General features: G+C 38.1%; 1 protein-coding gene and 1 long non-coding RNA gene across 2 annotated transcripts; both read left to right on the top strand.

Annotated features, from left to right (window-relative positions):
- Positions 1-30: 30 nt before the first annotated feature.
- On the top strand, positions 31-954 carry LOC131022608 (uncharacterized). Its single transcript, XR_009101357.1, has 3 exons — positions 31-195; positions 278-419; positions 559-954. It is a non-coding gene; the product is annotated as an uncharacterized LOC131022608 (long non-coding RNA).
- A 13,376-nt stretch (positions 955-14,330) lies between these two features.
- LOC131022606 (putative F-box/FBD/LRR-repeat protein At4g13965) lies at positions 14,331-22,496 on the top strand. The gene is made up of 5 exons (XM_057952117.1): positions 14,331-14,491; positions 14,780-14,888; positions 20,920-21,687; positions 21,766-21,906; positions 21,985-22,496. Exons 2-5 carry the CDS (start codon positions 14,817-14,819, stop codon positions 22,255-22,257), a joined length of 1,254 nt encoding a protein of 417 aa, XP_057808100.1. The 5' UTR covers positions 14,331-14,491; positions 14,780-14,816; the 3' UTR covers positions 22,258-22,496.
- Positions 22,497-22,573: the final 77 nt, after the last annotated feature.

Below are 22,573 nucleotides of genomic sequence, written 5' to 3'. Positions count from 1 at the left end.
CCTTAGGGATTGCGGGCTGTGACACTCAGGGTCATCACTACACATAAATTGGTACTTGAGAATATCCCAAAACTTACTAGCGCAGAGAATACCTGTGCAATTTCAAGACCAGATTATGTAAAGCAATTTGCTTCTTCAGTATTATCCTGCATTTCCCGACTTGAAATTCTCAACTTGAATCTCCGTCGTAGCAAGGTTAGACTACGTACTTCTATAGCTGCAACTACTTTTTTGGGTTTTGTTTATACATACTAACAAGCCATTGTTACTTGTATAGGTGTTCTTAGAGAATGCCTTTCCTCAAATGCCTAAGTTGAAGAAGTTGGCCATTAGATGGTAAACGAGCGTATGAAAACAGTCTCTTGCCAGTAACAGCTTTGATATGGGCATCTCCTCGTCTTCAAGAACTCAAATTGCAGGTTTGGTTAAGTTGACTTTTTCTTCTATTTGTGTTGTGCTCTCTCTTTTCAGAACAAAAAGAAACATATTCTTAAGCAAGAAGTTCTAGACTTAGCTACTTTGTGCCTTTTTTTCTTACAGAGCTTTTGCTGCGTGCAGGTTGAGCGCCCGCAAATATTTCATTCTACATCGGAAAATAGTGAAAAACATCGGCACAAACATCTCAAAGCGTTTGATTTCATTGGTTTTTCTGACGGTGCTGCCGATCATAAAAAATTGCTGATATATATTTTGGATAATTGCATTGCGCTTGAGAAAATAATTATCGGTTGTCCATCACTAGCTGGGGCTGAGCCACGAGCTGCCCCTCGAACAATTGCTTGATGGCAAAGTACCTGACCACATTCAACTCTATATTGTTTAATTATCCTTCTCATTTTTTTCAGTTATTTATCATTTTGAACTAAGATTGATTCTTTTTAGTGTTAATAGTTGTAAATAACCATTTTTCTTAATAAAAGGTTGATAATAACCATAAAAATAAAAATATATTAATTGTAATCATATTTTGTGTAAATAGACTGATTTATCCTTAATGAAGTTATAATATATAATAAATAAATAAAATGTATAAATATAAGAAAACTTAAAAATGAAAAAAAAAAATAATTCACCCCCAACTTTAACCCATTTTTACCGGTGGATCACCCCCCCCCCCCCCCCAAACACACACGCGTCCTCAATCTCCATCCCCTTCTTCTCTTAGTAATGTAAAGAGTCTCTAGCTTCTTCCAAACTCTAGCTGCGGTCTCCTCCCGAGCCACTTCCCTTAAAAACTTTATCTCCTGGGCACAATATGATGGCATTGTATGCCTTTTGTAGCATTTCTTGAATCTTTTCACTATCTCCTTCTTTCTTGGCATTCTTGCTCAGATCCCAGGAGGCCTTGCTGTGTAAGTACATCTTTCACTTTTAGACGCCAAAGAGAGAAATCATTCTTTCCAGTGAATTTCTCAGATTCTAGCTTTGTCATCGATATCATGCGACCAACACACGTGAAAAACTTCTTTCTGCAGATCAGCTTGATCCCTTCCTTCGCGAGCACTCGATTTCACCGTAGGAACAGGTTTCCCACAAATGGCGCCACTTGTTACGAATCTACGCTCGAACTCGAACACAAGATCCAACCAAACCAATTCACTCAACACACAAATCACATAGTTTGTAGAGTAAGAATCAAGAGAGAATTTGAATGCTTAAAACGAAGAACAAGAATCGAAAGACACTGAGACTTTTACGTGGTTCGATCTCAATGAGATCTACATCCACGGTAGCGATGCTACAGAAAGTTTTCGCTAAGAATCACGAAGAGAAATTACAGATTACACTTAGCAACAGAAGTAGAAAACCCACAGCTCACAAGCTAACTTCTAGCTACTGTATCTCTTGTTTTCTCACTTTCTTTTCAGCTAACAATCAGCAACCTACAAACTCTAATCTACATAGAATATATATACCAAGAATGAGGCAAAACCGTTTTCTTGATTGAGCTCGAAGTCACACGCAAGAAGGCTGCATCGACCGAAATCTGTTATAACAGATTTGTGCATTGTTCAGCTTATTACAACTAACTCCTCCAGTTTCCAAGTATTTGCACTTCAGTCCTTTTTAACGAAATGAGATATGAAGTCACATATTCAACAGAACCGAACATGAAAACCAGTTTTAACAGCTAGTTTTTACTTTAAAATTCAAAAATTCAGTTTCTTTTCCAACTATAATAGTGCCTTATTTTCGGACCCTCAATATCTATATAATATATAAAACATGAGTTTAACGTAAACTTTTTCTCACCAAAATTTCTCTCTCTTCACTTTTTTTATTTATTTATTTTGCTTCTCTTTTAAAAATCATCAATTTTGACTTATAAAAATACATTCAATATAGATGTTAAATTAAAGATAAAGAAAATATCTTTAATTTGATATAAGAATTATAAAAATTTATTCTAAAATAAATAAGTTATTATCGTTTATAGTCACAAAATTATTTTTTCTCTTCTCTCTCCTCTCTCGTCTATTCTCTCCTCTCTCCTAAATCCATTCTTTTGAATGTCATGTTTATCTTCTTTCTATTTGACTCCTTTTTCTATATTATTTTATTTTATTTTTATATTTTTATTAGATATCATTTTTAATATTTATGCAACTAAAAAGATTAAACTTATATTTGTTCATTTTAGAACTCTTTAACTTAATAAATTAATTAGTTTTATTTATAAAAATAAATCTCATCTTTTCAGCAAAATCAATTATTTGGATGTGCATAGGAACTTTATTTTAAAATTTATATTCAAACAAAATGACCGTATAAATATGATTTAAATATTCATTCAAAAATATATTAAACTATATGCAAATAAATAGTTTTGTACATCTTAGAATATTATATGATACATAATGATGCTCATTATCATTTACTTGCTTTTGATATTTGATGATTTAAGAACTTTTAATTGGTAGTTCATAACTTTAATATTTTTGATTGAGATCCATGTTTACATTTGTTTATATTTAATATTGTTAAGAATTGACGAAGAAATTGCGATGAACACAAAAGATTTACGTGGTTCGGGCTGAAACCCTACATCCACGGGACCAAGAAAGGGAACCTCTACTATTGATTCGCGAACTGAGAATTTTACAAGGTGTTACAAGTGTTGACTGGTGTTTCTTTATATTAGACACCCAATTGCTCATTATATAGCAAGCTTTGAAAATAACGAGCTGTAAACAACCATCAAAGAAACCGTTATGCAAAACAGTTAGCTCTGCAAAAGAAACTTTGATTCTGTCTCTGGAGTGTTGACTCTGCCTTGGCAACTCTGACTCTGATATGCCTCGGCTTTGACTCTGGCATCAGCGCGACCTCTCTGCTCTGCCAGCGGCGCGATCTCTCTGCTCTGGCAGAAGACCGATTCCTCTGACGAACCGATTCCTCTGGCGAACCGAGTCCTCTGGTCTGCCAGCAGCGAATCCTCTGACGAACCGATTCCTCTGGTCTGCCAGCAGCGATTCCTCTGCTCTGGCAACTTCACCAGAGTAAACTTTACAACTCCAGAGTATACAAACTAGATTATAAGCTTACGAAATCATATACAACAAATCTCCACCTGATTTCTAAGCTAATAATCGACAACAATAACAAAGGCTCCAGTTCTTTCTCCGAAACATTTTAATTCTATATCAAACTTCAAATCAGCAGATTTACCAACTTAAGACAATGCTCAAACTTAGCAGTAGGCAAAGCCTTAGTCAGCGCATCAGCTGCATTCTCCTCTGTCCCAACTTTTTCCATCTTCACCAGTCCTTGATCAACTATATCCCTTATGAAATGCATTCTGACATCTATGTGCTTAGATCTCTCATGAAAAGTTTGATGTTTCATAAGATACAAAGCACTCTGACTGTCACACTTCAAAGTTATAGAACTTTCCTCAATACCAAAATCGTGCACTAATCCTTTGAGCCACACAGCTTCTTTGACAGCTTCGGTTGCAGCCATGTACTCTGCTTCAGTGGTTGATAATGCAACTACAGATTGTAATGAAGATTTCCAACTAACAGCTGATCCAAAGAGTGTGAAAATGTAACCTGACTGAGATCTCCTGTTGTCTGTGTTAGCAGCATAGTCAGAGTCAGTGTATCCCATCAAGAAAGGCTTGCTGATGTCTTCCTTCCTCTGGAACAAAACAGCTCTGTCTGCACTGCCCTTTAAGTACCTCAGCACCTTCTTGAGAGCTTCCCAATGCTCTCTACCAGGATCCACCATATACCTGCTCATAACACTTATAGCTTGTGCAATGTCTGGCCTAGTGCAGACCATTGTGTACATCAAGCTTCCCACTAAATTTGAGTAAGGTATATTTATCATTTGGTGTCTCTCTGTGTCATTCTTTGGTTTCTGTTTATCTGAGAGTTGCAGATGAACAGCTAGGGGCACTGTAACAGCCTTTGATTCATGCATATTGAATTTCCTTAACATCTTCAATATGTAATCTTTTTGACATAACCATAGCTTTCCAGCCTTCCTGTCTCTCACGATATCCATCCCAAGAATCCTTTTGGCTGCACCAAGATCTTTCATTTCAAACTCTTGATTCAAACCATCTTTGATTACCTTGATTTCAGCCTTATCTTTGCTAGCTATTAACATGTCATCTACATATAGCAGCAAATATGCAACAGTAACTTCATTCATTTTCTTCAAATAAACGCAGCTATCATATGCAGACTTTGTGAATCCCATCAACTCCATATGCTCATCAAACCTTTTGTACCATTGCCTTGAACTCTGTTTGAGACCATATAAGCTTTTCTGAAGTAAACACACCTTGTTGCTTGTCTCTGGATGTACAAACCCCTCAGGCTGGACCATATGGATTTTCTCCTCCAACTCTCCATGTAGAAATGCGGTTTTAACATCCATCTGCTCAAGCTCCATATCAAACTGAGCTACAACTGACAGCATAACTCTGATGGAAGTATGCTTAACCACAGGTGAGAATACTTCATTATAATCAATTCCCTCCTTTTGAGTGAAACCTCTTGCCACCAATCTTGCTTTGTACCTGGTCTGCTCCTTCCCAATAACCTCAATCTTTTTCTTGAAGATCCATTTGCAGCTTACTAATTTCTTGTTCAGTGGCTTAGACACCAGTATCCAGGTACCATTCCTTTCAAGAGAGTTCATCTCCTCCTTCATGGCTAAGAGCCATTGTTCTCTCTCTGGTCCCTTCATAGCCTCTGCATAGGATTTGGGCTCCTGATACTCCAGCTCCTCTGCAATGCTCAAAGCAAAGTATACCATCTCAGCTTGGTTATATCTCTGAGTTGGCTTGGGCTGCCTCCTTGCTCGATCCCTTGCTAGTTGGTATGAGCTTAGATTATCAGAGCTGCTCCCAACATCTTCATCATCTGCAGCTTGTTGAGAGACTTCAGTTGCTCCACCTGATTCATTATCAGCATGGTTTCTATCAAACAATTCATCCAACAAAATTTTACCATCTGCATTTTCTTTCTCTGGATCAGATCCTACTTTATAAGGCATGAGAGCTTCATCAAAAACTACATCTCTGCTGATGTATACTCTCCCCATTCCTGGTTCAGTGCACCACAACTTGTACCCCTTCACACCCTTGGGGTAGCCCAACATCACACATTTTAAGGCCCTTGGTTCAAGCTTCTCTTGTCTTACATGTATGTATGCTCTGCACCCAAAAATCTTCAAATGTGAATAGTTGGATGTAGAACCATACCAGAGCTCATTTGGAATTCTGAATTCAATAGCGGATGAAGGAGATTTGTTGATCAAATAGGCTGCAGTGACAGCAGCCTCTGCCCAGAATTTCTTTGGCATCCCTGAGTCAAACAACATACACCTTATCCTTTCCAGAATGGTCCTATTCATCCTCTCAACAACCCCATTCTGCTGTGGAGTTCCTGGGACTGTCTTGTGTCTCTGGATTCCCCTTCCAGAGCAGAAATCATTGAATTCCTTGGACACAAATTCCAAACCATTATCAGTCCTCAGGCACTTCACCTTGGTTGCCTTTTCAGTCTCCACCTCATTACACCACACTTTGAATTTCTCTAGTGCCTCAGTTTTATCCTTCAAGATGAAAATCCACAACTTCCTAGAGTAATAATCCATTATAGACATGTAATATCTCCCTTTTCCAAGACTTTCAGTTTGTGTTGGTCCCCACAAATCAGAGTAAACATAATCCAGAGGAGCTTTAGATGTATGTTTACCTGTATCAAATGGGAGTCTCTTACTTTTGCTTAAGATGCACTGCTCACATATGTCCACCTTGAATGGAATAGGGTTACTGATCTTGTTCTGTTTCAGCAACTGATTGAGCCCTTTCTCTCCAACATGAGCCAATCTTTTATGCCACAAGATTGAATCATCCTTCTTCATGGAGTCAGACTGCCCTGTGATGGCTGTGGCTTCTAAGTAATACAAACCATTCCTCCTCATCCCCTTCAAAATGACCTTGTTGTCTTTGGTGACAACAACTCCACCCTTTACAGATCTCCATTCATACCCCTTCGTTTCAAGAGATCCAAGGGATATCAGATTCCTTTTTAGACTAGGGATGTACCTCACCTCCATCAAAGTCCTGATGGTGCCATCATGCAGTCTGAACTTTATACTCCCCTTTCCTTTGATTTCACAGGTCTGGTTATTTCCAAAAACCACTGTTCCTTCCGATTGAAATTGCAAATCAGTAAACCAACTTTTAACTGGACACATGTGGAAAGAGCACCCTGAATCCAGTATCCATTGGTCATCCAAATCACCTTGCATCACATTCAAAACCTCTGCAGTGTCACACTGCTCTTGCTCCTTGGGCTCTTGCTTCTTGGTAGTGTTGGACTGCTTTTGGTTTTTCTTCCAAATGTGGCAGTCCCTCTTCCAATGGCCCGGCTTCTTGCAGTGATAGCAAGTTTGAATATCATCATCAGAGTTCTTGTTTTCCTTCTCCTGTTTTACAGTCAAGCCCTCACCAACAGACTCTTTCTTGTGAGCTGATGTTGATGATGCCTTCTGCAGTTCCTTAGATTTCAGAGCAGACTGAACCTCCTCCACTGTGATGTCACTTTCTCTCCCATACAACATAGCATCCTTGAGTTGATCATATGAACTCGGGAGAGCATTGAGTAGGATAATTGCTTGATCCTCATCTCCTATTCGCACATCAACATTTTCAAGATCATCAATGATCTTATTGAATATCTCCAATTGATCATCAATCGATTTTCCATCCAAGATTCTGTAGGAGTACAACCTTTGCTTCAAGAACAACCGATTCGCAAGCGATTTCGTCATGTAAATCGCCTCCAACTTTGCCCACACCGCCGCTGCAGATTTCTCCCTGGCTACCTCCCTCAAAACTTTATCACCTAGGCATAGGATGATAAGGCTATGGGCCCTCTCACGCATTTCTGCTTTCTTGAGTTCTGCCTCCACAGCTGCCGTGGAATCCCTTGTAACCGCCGATGAAGAAGATTCATCATCCCCTTTTAGAGCTGCCGCCAAACCTTGCTGGGTTAACAATGCACGCATCTTGATACGCCATAACCCAAAATCATTTTTCCCCGTAAACTTCTCGGTCTCAATTCGTGGCATCGACATTCCTGCGTCGGTTGTGGATCAAGAATTCCCACAGACGGCGCCACTTGTTAAGAATTGACGAAGAAATTGCGATGAACACAAAAGATTTACGTGGTTCGGGCTGAAACCCTACATCCACGGGACCAAGAAAGGGAACTTCTACTATTGATTCGCGAACTGAGAATTTTACAAGGTGTTACAAGTGTTGACTGGTGTTTTTTTACATTAGACACCCAATTGCTCATTATATAGCAAGCTTTGAAAATAACGAGCTGTAAACAACCATCAAAGAAACCGTTATGCAAAACAGTTAGCTCTACAAAAGAAACTTTGATTCTGTCTCTGGAGTGTTGACTCTGCCTTGGCAACTCTGACTCTGATATGCCTCGGCTCTGACTCTGGCATCAGCGCGACCTCTCTGCTCTGCCAGCGGCGCGATCTCTCTGCTCTGGCAGAAGACCGATTCCTCTGACGAACCGATTCCTCTGGCGAACCGAGTCCTCTGGTCTGCCAGCAGCGAATCCTCTGACGAACCGATTCCTCTGGTCTGCCAGCAGCGATTCCTCTGCTCTGGCAACTTCACCAGAGTAAACTTTACAACTCCAGAGTATACAAACTAGATTATAAGCTTACGAAATCATATACAACAAATATGTATATTTATTTATTTATTTATTTAAAATATCGTTTACTTTCAATATCGATCGTGCATCGCACGAGCGGGCATACTAGTCTTAATTAAAATGGGACTAAATTAACTGCATTCAAGTTTAAATTATAAATTAGTGTACCTCCCGCACTATGCGCGGTGAAATATGAATTTAGACTCACGTAAAATTTGTATATACATGTTTTATAATATTAATATAAACTAATATATATATAAAATTCGATACCAAAATTATTTATTTGCTAAGTGATCTAATATTTTAATATAACCAATGTAATTTTATAAAAATATAACACGTGTCTATATATAGATATTGTATAACTTAGATATGGAGTTTCTATAATTACACAAATTAAACCAGATTTATCGTATAAAATAAGTTGTGTATGAATTTGTTATGTAACATTATGAATTTAGTGTGAAAAATGATGAATTAAAAAAAATATATCAATCTATAAAATTCAAACTCTGGACCAAAAATTCATTTAGCTTAATTAAAGCTATAATTTCATCAAAGATCTTCATAATTTAAGGGATGAAAGTGGTTGCTATTAAGCATATTGGTCATTCACAGATTATATCTCAGCACATATTTTTGAGACATTAATAAACACGTAAAGATATCTAAACTTAATTTAATACCTATCAAAATTAATTTTACGGATACAAAAAAATATATACAATAATAAAAAATAAAGAAGTTATCATATTTAGAAAGCAACACTAATTTTGAACAAATCCTCAAATAAAAAAAAACACTAATTTTGAACAAATTAATTAAAACATATAAGATTAATTTCTTTATCTCTTATGATTTTTTATTCAATAAAAATTGAATTATTTAATCTTGAATTTAATTTTCATTTATTTGATGATGAAATATATATTGAAAATTAAAATAAAAATTAAGAAAATAATCTTTGAACATATTTTTGTAATTTTTTATGTAAGTAATTTACACATAATTCTAGACTCAAGTAATATATACAAATATTTTATACTTATTGATTTAAAGTGATAAAAAAATATTTAATATTGAACTCATAATTTATAAATTAATCTAATTCTATAGTATAGGCAATGTAAATATGTAATTTATAGAAAAAATTGACCTATGTTTGCCTATAGGGCAAATTGCATGAAAATACCTCACTTTATACCAAAATCTGGGTTTTTTGTCTATACATATAGTGTTACTTTTGTCTATGTTAACATATATTTTTTAGGACAAATAGCACCAAAATCCTTGTAGTTTCGCTAAATTCGCTTTATTCCCTTGACCTTTAAATTTCTTGTTAAAATCCTTGATCGTTGCTCCGATTCTCGTTTTTCCCTTAGTGACGTTTTCTGCCCATTAATTAGATTACATGTCACAACGTGATACACTTATGCTGAGTAGATTAATTAGAAAATAAACGACATCGTTTTGCGTCTAACCTAATAGCGTTAAAATCCCTGAAGTTTGGTGCGATTCTCGATTTTCCCTTGACCTTAAAATCTCGTGTGAAAGACAGAGAGAGAGGGAGATTCAGAGGGTGTTTCAGTTAGAGGGAGTATAGATGAAGGGCGAGGCCGAAGCTCCTCGCCGGAGTTACAGCGGCGGCGGCCTCGTGCTTGTATGTCCGTGCGCGTAGGTCCAGATCTGTGGGCGTGTTTGATGGGGAGAAGAAGGTTCACTTTAGTAAAGAGATGAGAGAGGGGTTAGCGAGAGAGAGGAGGCCAGCGGCCTAGTCGCGGCGGCCGGAGGAGAAGATAGGAGAGGGGATCTGTAAAAAGAGGAGGGAAGGGTTAGCGGGAGAGAGGCGGCCGACGGCCTGGTCGCGACGGCCAGTGGAGAAGAGAGGAGAGGGGATCTGTAAAAAGAGATGAGAGAGGGGTTAACGGAAGAGAGGCTACCGGTGGTCTGGTCGCGGCAGCCGGAGGAAAAGAGAGGATAGGGGCAGATCATCTCTGAAGAACCCTGATTTCATTTAAAACGGCGATGTTTAATGTTCTCACTTAAACACAGTCAATGATTCGCCGAAAATTTAATCCTACGTGGATTTTCGACAACTATGTGTAGAGGCTAAAATCTACAATTGAGGTTTACGTCTGCACGTCCAGATAGATTAGGCACTAGCAACTTGTCAACACAAGAACACGTAAGAGCCCTAGGTTGAACACTGGGATGGGGTGTCGACCGTAGAGCCTTCGACGCTCAAGTCAATAACGGAATAGCAAAATAGAATGACAAACAGATTGAAATAAGAGAGAAAGACAGGTTGGAATGAATGGTTATTCCAAGGTGTCATGGCGTTTGGAGGGTGGAAACGGTGACGGCAGGTTGTGATAATGAAAGGTGGAAGGCGGCCAAGTTGGTTGTTTCCGATTTGGAAGAGTAATCAGTGTGGCGGCAGAGTAGAGAGTTCGAGAAGTAGAGAGCAAGTAGAATTTCGTGTCCCTTTTATGACCTAGTCTGGATGTTTATATAGAGGGCATCCAGCTGCTAGGGTTTCTACAGTCTGGCCTCGTCAAAACCCTTATCTCCTAGGTTGTTGCGATTTGGACAGGATTTACAAAGATTTACCCCTCTGACTGCGTCAGCTTAGTGAGAGACGTGTTTTAGGGTTTGGCGGCCGAGAGACGTGTTTTAGAGTTTGACGGTTGGGTCTTGCGATTTCATCAATTTAGGTTGACATTAACCCTTAGGCCGCATGTGATATATCCAGCTTGGTTGTGGACTCAAGTCGGTCTATAGCTTTTTGGGCTAGATGGACCAATCTGTTTGACTAATTGGGCTTTTTAGGGTCGTGCCAGATTGACGAATTAGCTTGATGGGCTTAGGCTGAGTGCGCCCGACTGTTTGGACAAGTTGGACATGAAGTGATGAGATAGTCAACCTGGATCGGTCCAGGTTTATCTTGCAATGAGTATAATTTGACTTATCGGGCTGGACGAACAAGTAATTGAGCCAGCCTTGTTATCGATCCAAGTTGGTTCGAGGTTTGTCGGGCTGGACTGACCGGATTGTTTGGCTCATTAGTCCAGTTTGAAATGTTAATTGAGCTTGAGCTAAGTTGACGAATTTTATCCACTACACCATGTCAGCAGCAGTTTAGGGGCTGATCAATTTTATGGGAAAATAAGAATCAGAATTAAGTTCAAGGATTTTAACAAGAAATTTAAAGGTCAAGGAAAAAATGCGAATTTGGCGAAACCACAAGGATTTTGGTGCTATTTACCCTATTTTTTTTATATATATTTAATTATATTTGTTCTAATGCTTCAAAAATTATTACTGACGTCATTAATTTTACAATTTACATGAAAATCAATGCTTGATTCGTTCTTTTTCCCTCTAACTTTAAATAAATGAATAAAAAGAACAAATTAAGGTTTAATTGTTTATGTACTCCATCCGTCCCACGAATTTTGACACATTTTCCTTTTTGGGCTTTTCCACGAATCTTGACACATTTCCAAATAAGGTAACTTCTCTCTCTTACTTTATCACTTTTATTATTTTCTCTCTCCTACTTTATCACTTTTATTATCACATTCACTCTCATACTTTATCACTTTTATTATCACATTCTCTCCTACTTTATCACTTTTATACTTTATTAACTTACACATTTAAAACACTAATCTACAATTTCTTAATTCCCGTGCCGAAACCAAACGTGTCAAGATTCGTGGGACGGATGTAGTAATTTATATAATTAATATTGTACGTAGTATCATAAAAAAGTCCTGATGTGTAAATTTGGTTTATCTATTTTATTTTCGTGTATTTTATTAAACTTTTCTAATTATGCGTCAAAATGAATTAATTTGGCAAAGTTGATTTATCCAGGAGCTTAAAATAATTTAAACTATATGCAATATAATTTAATTCAATAATTTATCACTTACCATTAAAATAAAATTACATAATTAAGATGAAAACTTACTAAGAAACTATATAAAATTGCACCACTATTTTCCGCAAAGAGAAAAGGTAGAGATAGGGGTGGCACGATACGGTATACCTTATTAAATCGACCATACCTTATACCTTACCTTTACCTCCGGTATGGAGAAAATTCATACCTTTACCTTACCTTTACCTACGGTATACCTTAGTTCGGTATACCTTAAGTACGGTATGGAGAATATACAAAACCTTTACCGTACCTTTATTTCGGTATACCTTACCGAATTTCGGTATACCATACTTTCACGGTATACCGCACTTTAATGGTATACCAAAATAATCAGGTATTACCGAAATCGAAAAAATTCAATACGGTAAAAAATTGATAACTTATTTATTTAAAATATGTTTAGATAATGAATAATATTTAACAAATATAATAATGACATAATAATTAAAATATATCACAAATAAACAAAAAGTAATACAGTTTTTATTAATGATATCAATGTAAAGTTATATGAGACTTATAAGTTAGATGTAATCTAAGTTATAATATAATATTAATATTAATTATAACTATGCTATTATATACATAGATGTTACACGTTAGATGCATAATTTATTGTAGAACAATAATCTTAGTTATATAATATAGAATATTATATTATAACTGTGTTATGATATCAATATAAATAATTCAGTTATATTAAATTATATAACTTACATACTATATTATATTTTATTCACTTTTATATCATTTGATGATATTTATAGTGTATGCATTCATGTAATATATAGTAAATTATATAAATGTTATAAGTTACATATATTTATATGTTAGACGTAATATTATTTATAATATAATACTAATATTATAACTATGCTATTATATATATGTAACTAATATAAGTTAGATGTATAATCTATTGTAAAACAATAATTTTAGTTATATATTACAACTATACTATAATATCAAAATAAACAATTTTATATTATTGTGTGACTTATACTATATACTATATTTTATTTGTTTTTCTATCATTTGATGATATTTATAAAAATATATATTATATATTTTAAAACTATAGACTTTGATACGATATATACAGTGATTTTCGGTATACCAATATATACGGACAACTGCGGTATATCAAAATAAGGTATTGTACCTTATAACCGGTATATAACGAATATTAAGGTATACTAGAATAAAGTATGATACCGCATCGCCGGTATATACAGTAATATTCGGTATACCAGTAATATGGTATCATACCGTGTTTCGGTATATACCTTTAATACGGTATTTATTGATTTTTTCGGTATATACCGCGGTATCGGTATACACCGGTATACCTCGGTATCTGGAAAATCCATACCTTTACCTTACCGTAAATCTTCGGTACGGTATCATACCTTACCAAAAAAGCCGGTATACCTTAAATTCGGTATTTTTCGATATTTTACGGTACGGTATGGCCGGTATACCGAGTTTTCGGTATATTTTGCCAGCCCTAGGTAGAGATAGAAAGAAGAAAGTAAAAAATAAACATAAGAAAATAAATTCACAAAAAGAAAGAAGAAATATTAATTAAAAAATATTTTGAAAGATATTTGAATATGTTACACATTTTAACGGAAGTTAGAAGTATTTATTTTTTGAATATGGTTAAACTTTAAATGATAACAATTTATTTATTTTAAATTAATTTTTTACATATTATATATCATATTAAAGATCTTTTTATGATCTTTTATTTGAGATGCATTTTGTATATTATATTCATATTAAATTATAAAATAAATAGAAAAGAAAATAAGTTTTGTACTAATTAATGAGATTAAAAAGTAAATGAAGAAATTCTAAGTGTAACCGTTTATTTTAGATAACTAATTGTAGTTGAAACAAAAGAATTAACCACTAATTAAGTATTAATTATTAAGATTTTTTCAATTTCAATTATATCCTTGCAATTGAACTTATTTATATTTACTTCTCTTTTTATATATATAAAGATAATTAAAAAATAATTTAAAACTTTTTAATTAAGCAAGTAGTATTCCACTAACTCACGTAAAAAATACCTATCAATAGTTATACATGCATTCTCATTTCTCACCCTTACATAACTGTCCACTAACCCATTCAAAATATACAGCAAAAAAAAAAAAAAAAAAAAAAAAATCGTATAAATGAAATAGCAATAGAAAGAATTCTCATATCTCTCCTTTCATATCTCTGTCTCTCCCTGGTCCCTCTCTCACCGGCACTGCTGCACCTCGACGACGTCTCGCCTCGACATCACGGCCAGCAGAGCAACCCTCCGTCGTCTCCACCTTGGCTAGTCAGTTCGTGAATGTGATTTGGGTTTATTGGTTCTAATTAATCAGTTATTTTGTTGCTTTGTTGAAGTTGTAGTTGGCTGAAATCCATGTTGAAAATAATGTTGATTTTGATGTTGTTTGAGATTTTAATGTTTCAAAAAATAATTTTAACTCCATTAAACAATAGATTTTGAATGCTCAAGTTAACTGCACAGCAACTCGGTCGGTTCGATTTAGAATCGGTTTTTCACATTGATTCGGTTGGTTTGGTTCCTTAAATTCTAAAATCTGTTTGGTTTTCGGTTTAGGTGTTTTGGGCGGTTGGTTCAGTTCGATTTTGAGCCGATGCATACTCATACTGATCATTGGAATTTGTGTGATGTTGCAGAAGCACTCCCAGATGATGATACAATGGAGGTAGGTATTTAATATTTATGTTGGTGGCAGACAAGGGGACAACCCTTTTCTCTTTTGCTTTTACTTTTTGCTTTTTCCTTTTACTTTTTGTAGTGAAAGTCGTAAGGGGAGAGAGGGAGCGTAAGTGAATACTCACTTCTTGCTTCAGACATCAAGGTGAGAGCAGAGAGAGCTGTGAGAGAAAAACAGAGAGAATTGGGGTGTGATATACACGAGAGATTGTGAGGTATTTGAAGAGGGTTTTTCCAGCGTGGGTTTGAGAGTGTACGAGAGTGAGAGGTTGATCTCATCTTGGGTGTAATTCTTGATTCATTGTGTGACGAGTTCGCGGGTTGTGCGAATCGTCGGAGTTCTTCAATATTACGATTGGTGTTGCTCCCGTGGACGTAGGCATTTGCCGAACCACGTAAATCTCTTGTCTCATTTATCGTCTTGCATATTATCTTGATTACTTGTGGAGATATTCTTGTTTGCTAAGATTGGGGACGTTTCTCGGTTGTATGTGCGTTATAAATTGTTTCCGCTGCATTGGTATTATTGTATGGATTTGCATTTGATACCGACAATTGGTATCAGAGCTTGATATCAAATTTAGGTGGTTGAGCTCACATTTGAGGGGTATTGAGCTGGTCCTTGCAGAGGCGCATACCAGGTGTTCGACGAAATTCCTGAGAGAAACGAAAATCTGAAACAAGCTGAAAAATGACGTCTACGAGTGGTGCGGTCAAGATAAGAAAGTATGAGATAGCAAGGTTCAATGGGAAGAATGATTTTTCCTATTGGAGGATGCAAATGAAGAATTTGCTAATTTCACAAAAGCTACACAAAGCTTTGGCGGGTAAAGAAAAGAAGCACGAAGACATGTCGAATGAGGATTGGGAAGAGTTAGATCTTGAAGCACGAGCGTCGATCATTCTCTGCCTAGAGAGGGATGTTGCTTTCTTGGTGGACAATGAGGTAACCGCCGCGGGAGTATGGTTGAAGTTAGAGGCGAACTTCATGACGAAGACTCTAACGAATCGGATCTACTTGAAATCCAAATTGTACACTTGCAAGATGGAGGAAGGTACACCTATCCAGGAACATTTAAACAAGTTTGATAGGTGCATATCGGACTTGAAGGATATTGATGTGAAGGTGGAAGATGAGGATCAAGCTCTCATGCTATTACTCTCATTGCCAAAATCGTATGAAAATCTTGTACAAACCTTGATGCTCATGGGCGACACTCTGACGATGGATGAAACTAGGACTTCACTCCTGGCGGATGATCTTCGAAAGATTGCAACTAGTGGCATGGCTACTAGTGGGAGCAAAGAGCAGGCACATGGATTGTATACGAGGGGCAAGACAAGTGATCGAGAGAAAGGCAAGGGAGTAAAGGCTAGATCCAGTTCAAAACCTCTTGCAGAGAGACCATGTTTTAAGTGCGGGGAACTTGGGCATTTCAAAGCAAATTGCCCCAGCAAGAAGACAACTTGGAAGAAGAACAAGAACAAGTACAACAACAGCGGAAAGGTACAAGGGACACAAGAAGCTGGGTTTGCTTCGCAGGAAGGGGATATCGGTGAGTGTTTCAATGCCACGGGTAACGAGGAAAGCTCCGGTAAGTGGATACTTGATTCGGGATGCTCTTATCATATGTCTCCGAATAGGAAGTGGTTTACTACCTATGAGGAAATAGATGGTGGAACTGTTTTGATGGGAAACAACCATTCCTGCAAAACAGTGGGGGTCGGTTCGATCAGAATCAGGATGCATGATGGGGTTATCAGAACCTTAAAGGATGTGAGACATATCCCGGAACTATGTAAGAACCTTATTTCCGCTGGCGTTTTGGACTCCGGTGGATGCAAAATTATCACTTGGAATGGAGTCATGGAGGTTGTTCGGGGTTCTTTAGTTGTGATGAAGGGTATCCGTCAAAGAAATTTGTATACGCTTTTGGGCACAACAGTGACGGGAAGTGCGGCAGTTGGAGCAGATGGAACTAGTAGAAATCCAGGGGACTACACCCGGTTATGGCACAGGAGACTCGGACACATGTCAGAGAAGGATCTGCATCTACTTTGTCAAGAAGGTTTGCTGAAGAACTTGAAGAAGCCTTGCATGGAATTTTGCGAGCATTGCGTGTACGGGAAAACACACCGAGTTCAGTTCAGGGCCAGCAAACACAGGAGCAAAGGCATCTTAGATTATGTGCACACTGATGTCTGGGGGCCAGCTACAGTTACCACCAAGGGAGGCTCCAGGTACTATGTCACGTTTATTGATGATTATTCTAGATATGCTTGGATTTATTTCTTGAAGCATAAGAATGAGGTGTTTGACACATTCAAGAAGTGGAAAGCAATGGTTGAAAACAGGACAGGAAAGAAATTGAAGACATTGAGATCTGATAACGGTACAGAGTATACAGATGGTGACTCTAAGAAGTTCTGTGACCAGGAGGGAATTGCTAGGCACTGGACTGTCAGGAATACACCGCAGCAGAATGGGGTAGCGGAGAGACTGAATCGCACGCTGCGAGAGCGAGCAATGTCCATGCGGTCTCATGCAGGGTTAGGCAGAGAATGGTGGGCAGAATCGATGTTTACAGCACTTCATGTCATAAATCGATCTCCACATTCGAGCTTAGGTGGAGATACTCCATACAGGCTATGGTCTGGGGAACATGCAGATTATGAGAGACTCAGAACTTTTGGATGCACAGCATACTATCACGTCAGCGAGGGAAAGCTTGAGGCGAGGGCCAAGAAGGCAATATTCTTGGGGTATGCAACTGGAGTGAAGGGTTATCGCTTGTGGTGTTTAGAAAATTCAAAGTTCATAATCAGCAGGGATGTTATCTTTGATGAGTATTCCATGGCAGCTAAGTTTAAAGATACAATGCCCGGTGAAGATGAAAATGAGACGGTCAAGTCTCAGGTGATCGAGATAGAACCTAAGGATCAACCAGGTTCTAGTCGTGTTCAAGAAGTAGGTCATGGAGACACTCGAGAACAGAGTGATGAGGAGTCTGAACTCGAAGCTCTTGATCAAGAGAATGTAGATGTTTTACACCTGCAGCGGCTCGCGGATGATTTGGCTTCCACTAGGCCAAAGCGAGCATACAAGAGAGTTCAAAAGCTGGGGTCAGATCAGCCTTTAAAGCATTATGGGCAGGCAAACTTGGTCAGGTGCGCACTACCAGAGGATGATGCGGTACCAGCATCATACCAGGAAGCTATTCGGAATAAGAATAGCGCAAGCTGGTTGGCTGCGAATGAAGAAGAGATGGAGTCTTTTCGGAAGAATCAAGTTCTGGAGGGGGTTCTACCTTTGCCCAAAAGAAAGAAGGCTATTGGTTGTAAGTGGATCTACAAGAAGAAAGAGGATAATTCTGAGCTCGGTGGGATCAGGTACAAGGCGAGGTTAGTAGCAAAGGGATATGCACAGAAGGAGGGAGTGGACTACAATGAGATTTTCTCTCCAGTAGTGAAGCACACTTCTATTCGGGTGTTGTTGAGTGTTGTGGCTCACAGTGATCTTGAGCTGGAACAACTCGATGTCAAAACTGCTTTCCTGCACGGAGACTTGGAGGAGGAGATTTATATGCGTCAACCTGAGGGCTACAAGGTTGAGGGTAAAGAGGATCATGTTTATCGCTTGAGGAAATCCATGTATGGATTGAAGCAATCTCCTCGACAGTGGTACAAGCGGTTTGATTCTTTCATGCTGAAGCATGGTTATTCCAGAAGTGATTATGACTGTTGTGTCTATATTCGGAGACTTCTTGGAGGTGAGTATATCTATCTTTTGTTGTATGTGGATGACATGCTTATTGCCTCGAAGAGCAAGGTGGAGATAGATAGACTGAAATCTCAACTTGGTAAAGAGTTTGAGATGAAGGATTTGGGCACTGCTAAGAAAATACTGGGTATGGAGATTAGAAGAGAGAGGACAAACTGTGTTTTGTTCCTGAGCCAGAAAAGCTACATTGAGCGGGTTGTGCAAATATTTGGGATGCAAGATGCAAAATCGGTGGCAACTCCGTTGGCTCCTCATTTCAGGCTCTCTAGAAAGCAATCTCCCACTTCACCTGAAGAGAAAAAATTGATGGAGAAAGTGCCTTACACTAGTGCAGTTGGCAGTTTGATGTATGCTATGGTGTGTACACGTCCGGACATTTCACAAGCAGTTAGTGTTGTGAGCAGGTTTATGTGGCTAATCCTGGAAAGACACACTGGGAAGCTGTGAAGTGGATCCTTAGGTACTTGAAGGGTACCAGCGACATAGGATTATGTTTTAGTGGAAATACATGTCAGGTTAATGGGTTTGTGGACTCGGATTATGCGGGTGATCTAGACAGACGACGATCTACTACGGGATATGTGTTCTGTGTACACGGTGCCCCCGTTAGTTGGAGATCGATGTTGCAGGCTACAGTGGCTCTTTCCACTACCGAGGCTGAGTACATGGCTTTGGCAGAGGGGGTTAAGGAAGCTTTGTGGCTGTGGAGTCTTCTGGGTGATTTTGGGATTAAGCAGGATCGCTTGGACATGTGGTGTGATAGCCAGAGTGCTATACATTTGGCAAAGAATCAGGTTCATCATGCTCGTACCAAGCATATTGATATCAGGTATCATTTTGTGCGGGATGTCATAGAGGAAGGTGATATTTCTCTTATGAAAGTGCACACAGATGAAAACCCAGCAGACATGTTAACCAAGGTGGTGACTGGTGGCAAGTTTCAACACTGTTTGGACTTGCTACATATCAACCCGTGTTGATAATCAAACGGGACAGCCTTTCGGGGCGGTGTTGGGGTGAGGTGGAGCTTATCCTTTTGTGTTCGAACTACAGGAGCTTGATCCCTGGATTGGGTATGTAGGCAACCATGGAAAAGTGGTGCAGCTTGTACGGGTGTCCATGTTCGTGGGCGGTGCTCGTATTCGTCCTACATTTGAGGTTTATCAAATGAAGTACGAGGTGGAGAATTGTTGGTGGCAGACAAGGGGACAACCCTTTTCTCTTTTGCTTTTACTTTTTGCTTTTTCCTTTTGCTTTTTGTAGTGAAAGTCGTAAGGGGAGAGAGGGAGCGTAAGTGAATACTCACTTCTTGCTTCAGACATCAAGGTGAGAGCAGAGAGAGCTGTGAGAGAAAAACAGAGAGAATTGGGGTGTGATATACACGAGAGATTGTGAGGTATTTGAAGAGGGTTTTTCCAGCGTGGGTTTGAGAGTGTACGAGAGTGAGAGGTTGATCTCATCTTGGGTGTAATTCTTGATTCATTGTGTGACGAGTTCGCGGGTTGTGCGAATCGTCGGAGTTCTTCAATATTACGATTGGTGTTGCTCCCGTGGACGTAGGCATTTGCCGAACCACGTAAATCTCTTGTCTCATTTATCGTCTTGCATATTATCTTGATTACTTGTGGAGATATTCTTGTTTGCTAAGATTGGGGACGTTTCTCGGTTGTATGTGCGTTATAAATTGTTTCCGCTGCATTGGTATTATTGTATGGATTTGCATTTGATACCGACAATTTATTATGTCAATCTGTGCAAAACATTTATAAAGTTGATCATTATTCATGCATTGTACTATGGTATATATTTTTGGTGCATGACGGGGGATAACTGTCCATTCATGTCACTCTGAATTCTGAAATATGCTGCATTGGACAAATGCAAGAAGAAACACGGCAAATTACTTACATTGTGGCCCTGTTTGTTTGGCAGGAAAGTAATGTTGTCTGGGAATACGATTTCTGGGAATATGAATCCTGAGAATATGATTTCTGGCAGATTACTTGGCAGTGTTTGGAAAAAAATAATAAGAAAACGTACTGTTAGGATTCTGAATTTTGTATTTGACTCAAAATATTAAATAGTAAATTCATAATAATAATAATAATTATTATTATTATCATCATCCCTCTACTACATGTTCAGTCATTTTTCTTCTTGTAAGATTTCATTGTTCATAATTTCTAGTTATTACATTGTACTTAATATTTAGTTGTTGCATTGTTGTTTTGTTTGTTAGTGTTGTGAGAGATGCGATGGTGGAGTTGATAGGTTAAGTGAGTTGCCTAATGAAATTATCCTTGTCATACTGTCCTTCCTGTCGCTGGGGGAATGTGTAACCACTAGCGTTCTTTCTTCCCGATGGTCGGATTTGTGGAAACACATCCCTAATCTCAACTTGGATGCGAAGCTTCTGACAAACGATTATCACTCCCTTATTCGAGGGAGCAAATGGGATGCTGAAAGGTGCAAGTACATAGAAATAGTAAACTCGGTTCTCCAATCGCACAAATCCCCTTCATTGAAAGAATTCAGAATCTCTTTGTATGCAAACGAGTCAGCGCAGTGCGCAGTAGCCAAATGGCTTGAATTTGGGATTTCGAGACAAGTCGAGAAGTTGGAATTGGACTTGCAATGTCAAGACAGCAAGGTGTGTCTGCCTCAAAATCTCATTGGTTTTAAATCTCTCAAGAGCTTGTGTCTGAAATATTTCAAAGTGAGTGGCCAGGCTATAGACTCGTTGCTACGTAATTGCCCCCTGTTGGAGGAACTGTATATCCATTCTTCAATTTTGACATCTGATATCGTGGTTTGTGGCACGGCACTCGCGCTAAAGCACTTTGATATAAATGTTTGCTATGGTCTGCCTGTTGGTGAAAATACCATAAAAATTTCTGCTCCAAATCTTACTTGGCTCAGGCTCTGCACAACACATAAATTGGTCCCAAAGCATTTTGCTTCTACAGACCGATTGCAATTTCTCAGTTTGGATCTCTTCTTTCCCGAGGTTAGACTATATACTACTTTTCTTGGTTTTGTTTATACATATATGCTATTACTTAACAAGTTATTGCTGTTTCTGTAGGTGTTTTTTGCTGTTGGCTTTCCTCAAATGCCTATGTTGAAGAAGTTGACTGTTATATATAGTGGAGATTATGAACACGGTCTCCTGCCTGTAACGGCTTTGATACGGGCATCTCCTCTTCTTCAAGAATTCAAATTACATGTTGGTTAATTTACAAAAATAAACATCTAGCTACTTAATTTGCTCTGTTTTGTCTTACAAAGCTTTTGCTGCGTGCAGGTTGTGGGCTCGCTAACATTTCATTCTACATCCCAAAACGGTGAAAGTCATCTGCACCGGCATCTCAAAGCGTTTGAGTTCCTTGGTTTTTCTGTGGGTGCTGGCGATCATATCGAATTGCTGAAATATATTTTGGACAACTGCATTGCACTTGAGAAAATAACTCTCTGGCGTCTATCACTGTCTAGGGCTGAGCCACGACTTGCCAGAGACCGCCTCGAGCAACTGCTTGACGGCAAAGTACCTCACCACATTCAACTCTATATTGTTTAGTTATTTCAGGCGAGAAATCACGCATTTCTTTTCATGTTAAAGCATTTCGTCTCCTTTTATGTAAAAGCTATGGATCCGATTTAAACATACTCACTACTTCTTAGTTCGGGTGATATGTGGCATCTATTACATGCTCCATTCATATTTACCTTAAAATCTTTATTTTGTGTGTATATATGATCAACATCGAATTTGTAAGTCATGAAGAACCTATATAAAAGATTATCCATTATTCTAAATCTTACATTGAATTTTTGTAAAACTTCATCAAAATAAATATCTATATATAAGGATATCATTGTACTCATTTATAATT

This window comes from Salvia miltiorrhiza, chromosome 4 (genome assembly GCF_028751815.1).
Source record: "Salvia miltiorrhiza cultivar Shanhuang (shh) chromosome 4, IMPLAD_Smil_shh, whole genome shotgun sequence".
In the NCBI taxonomy this organism is placed as follows: Eukaryota; Viridiplantae; Streptophyta; class Magnoliopsida; order Lamiales; family Lamiaceae; genus Salvia; species Salvia miltiorrhiza.
This window is presented reverse-complemented; position numbering and strand designations above follow the sequence as displayed.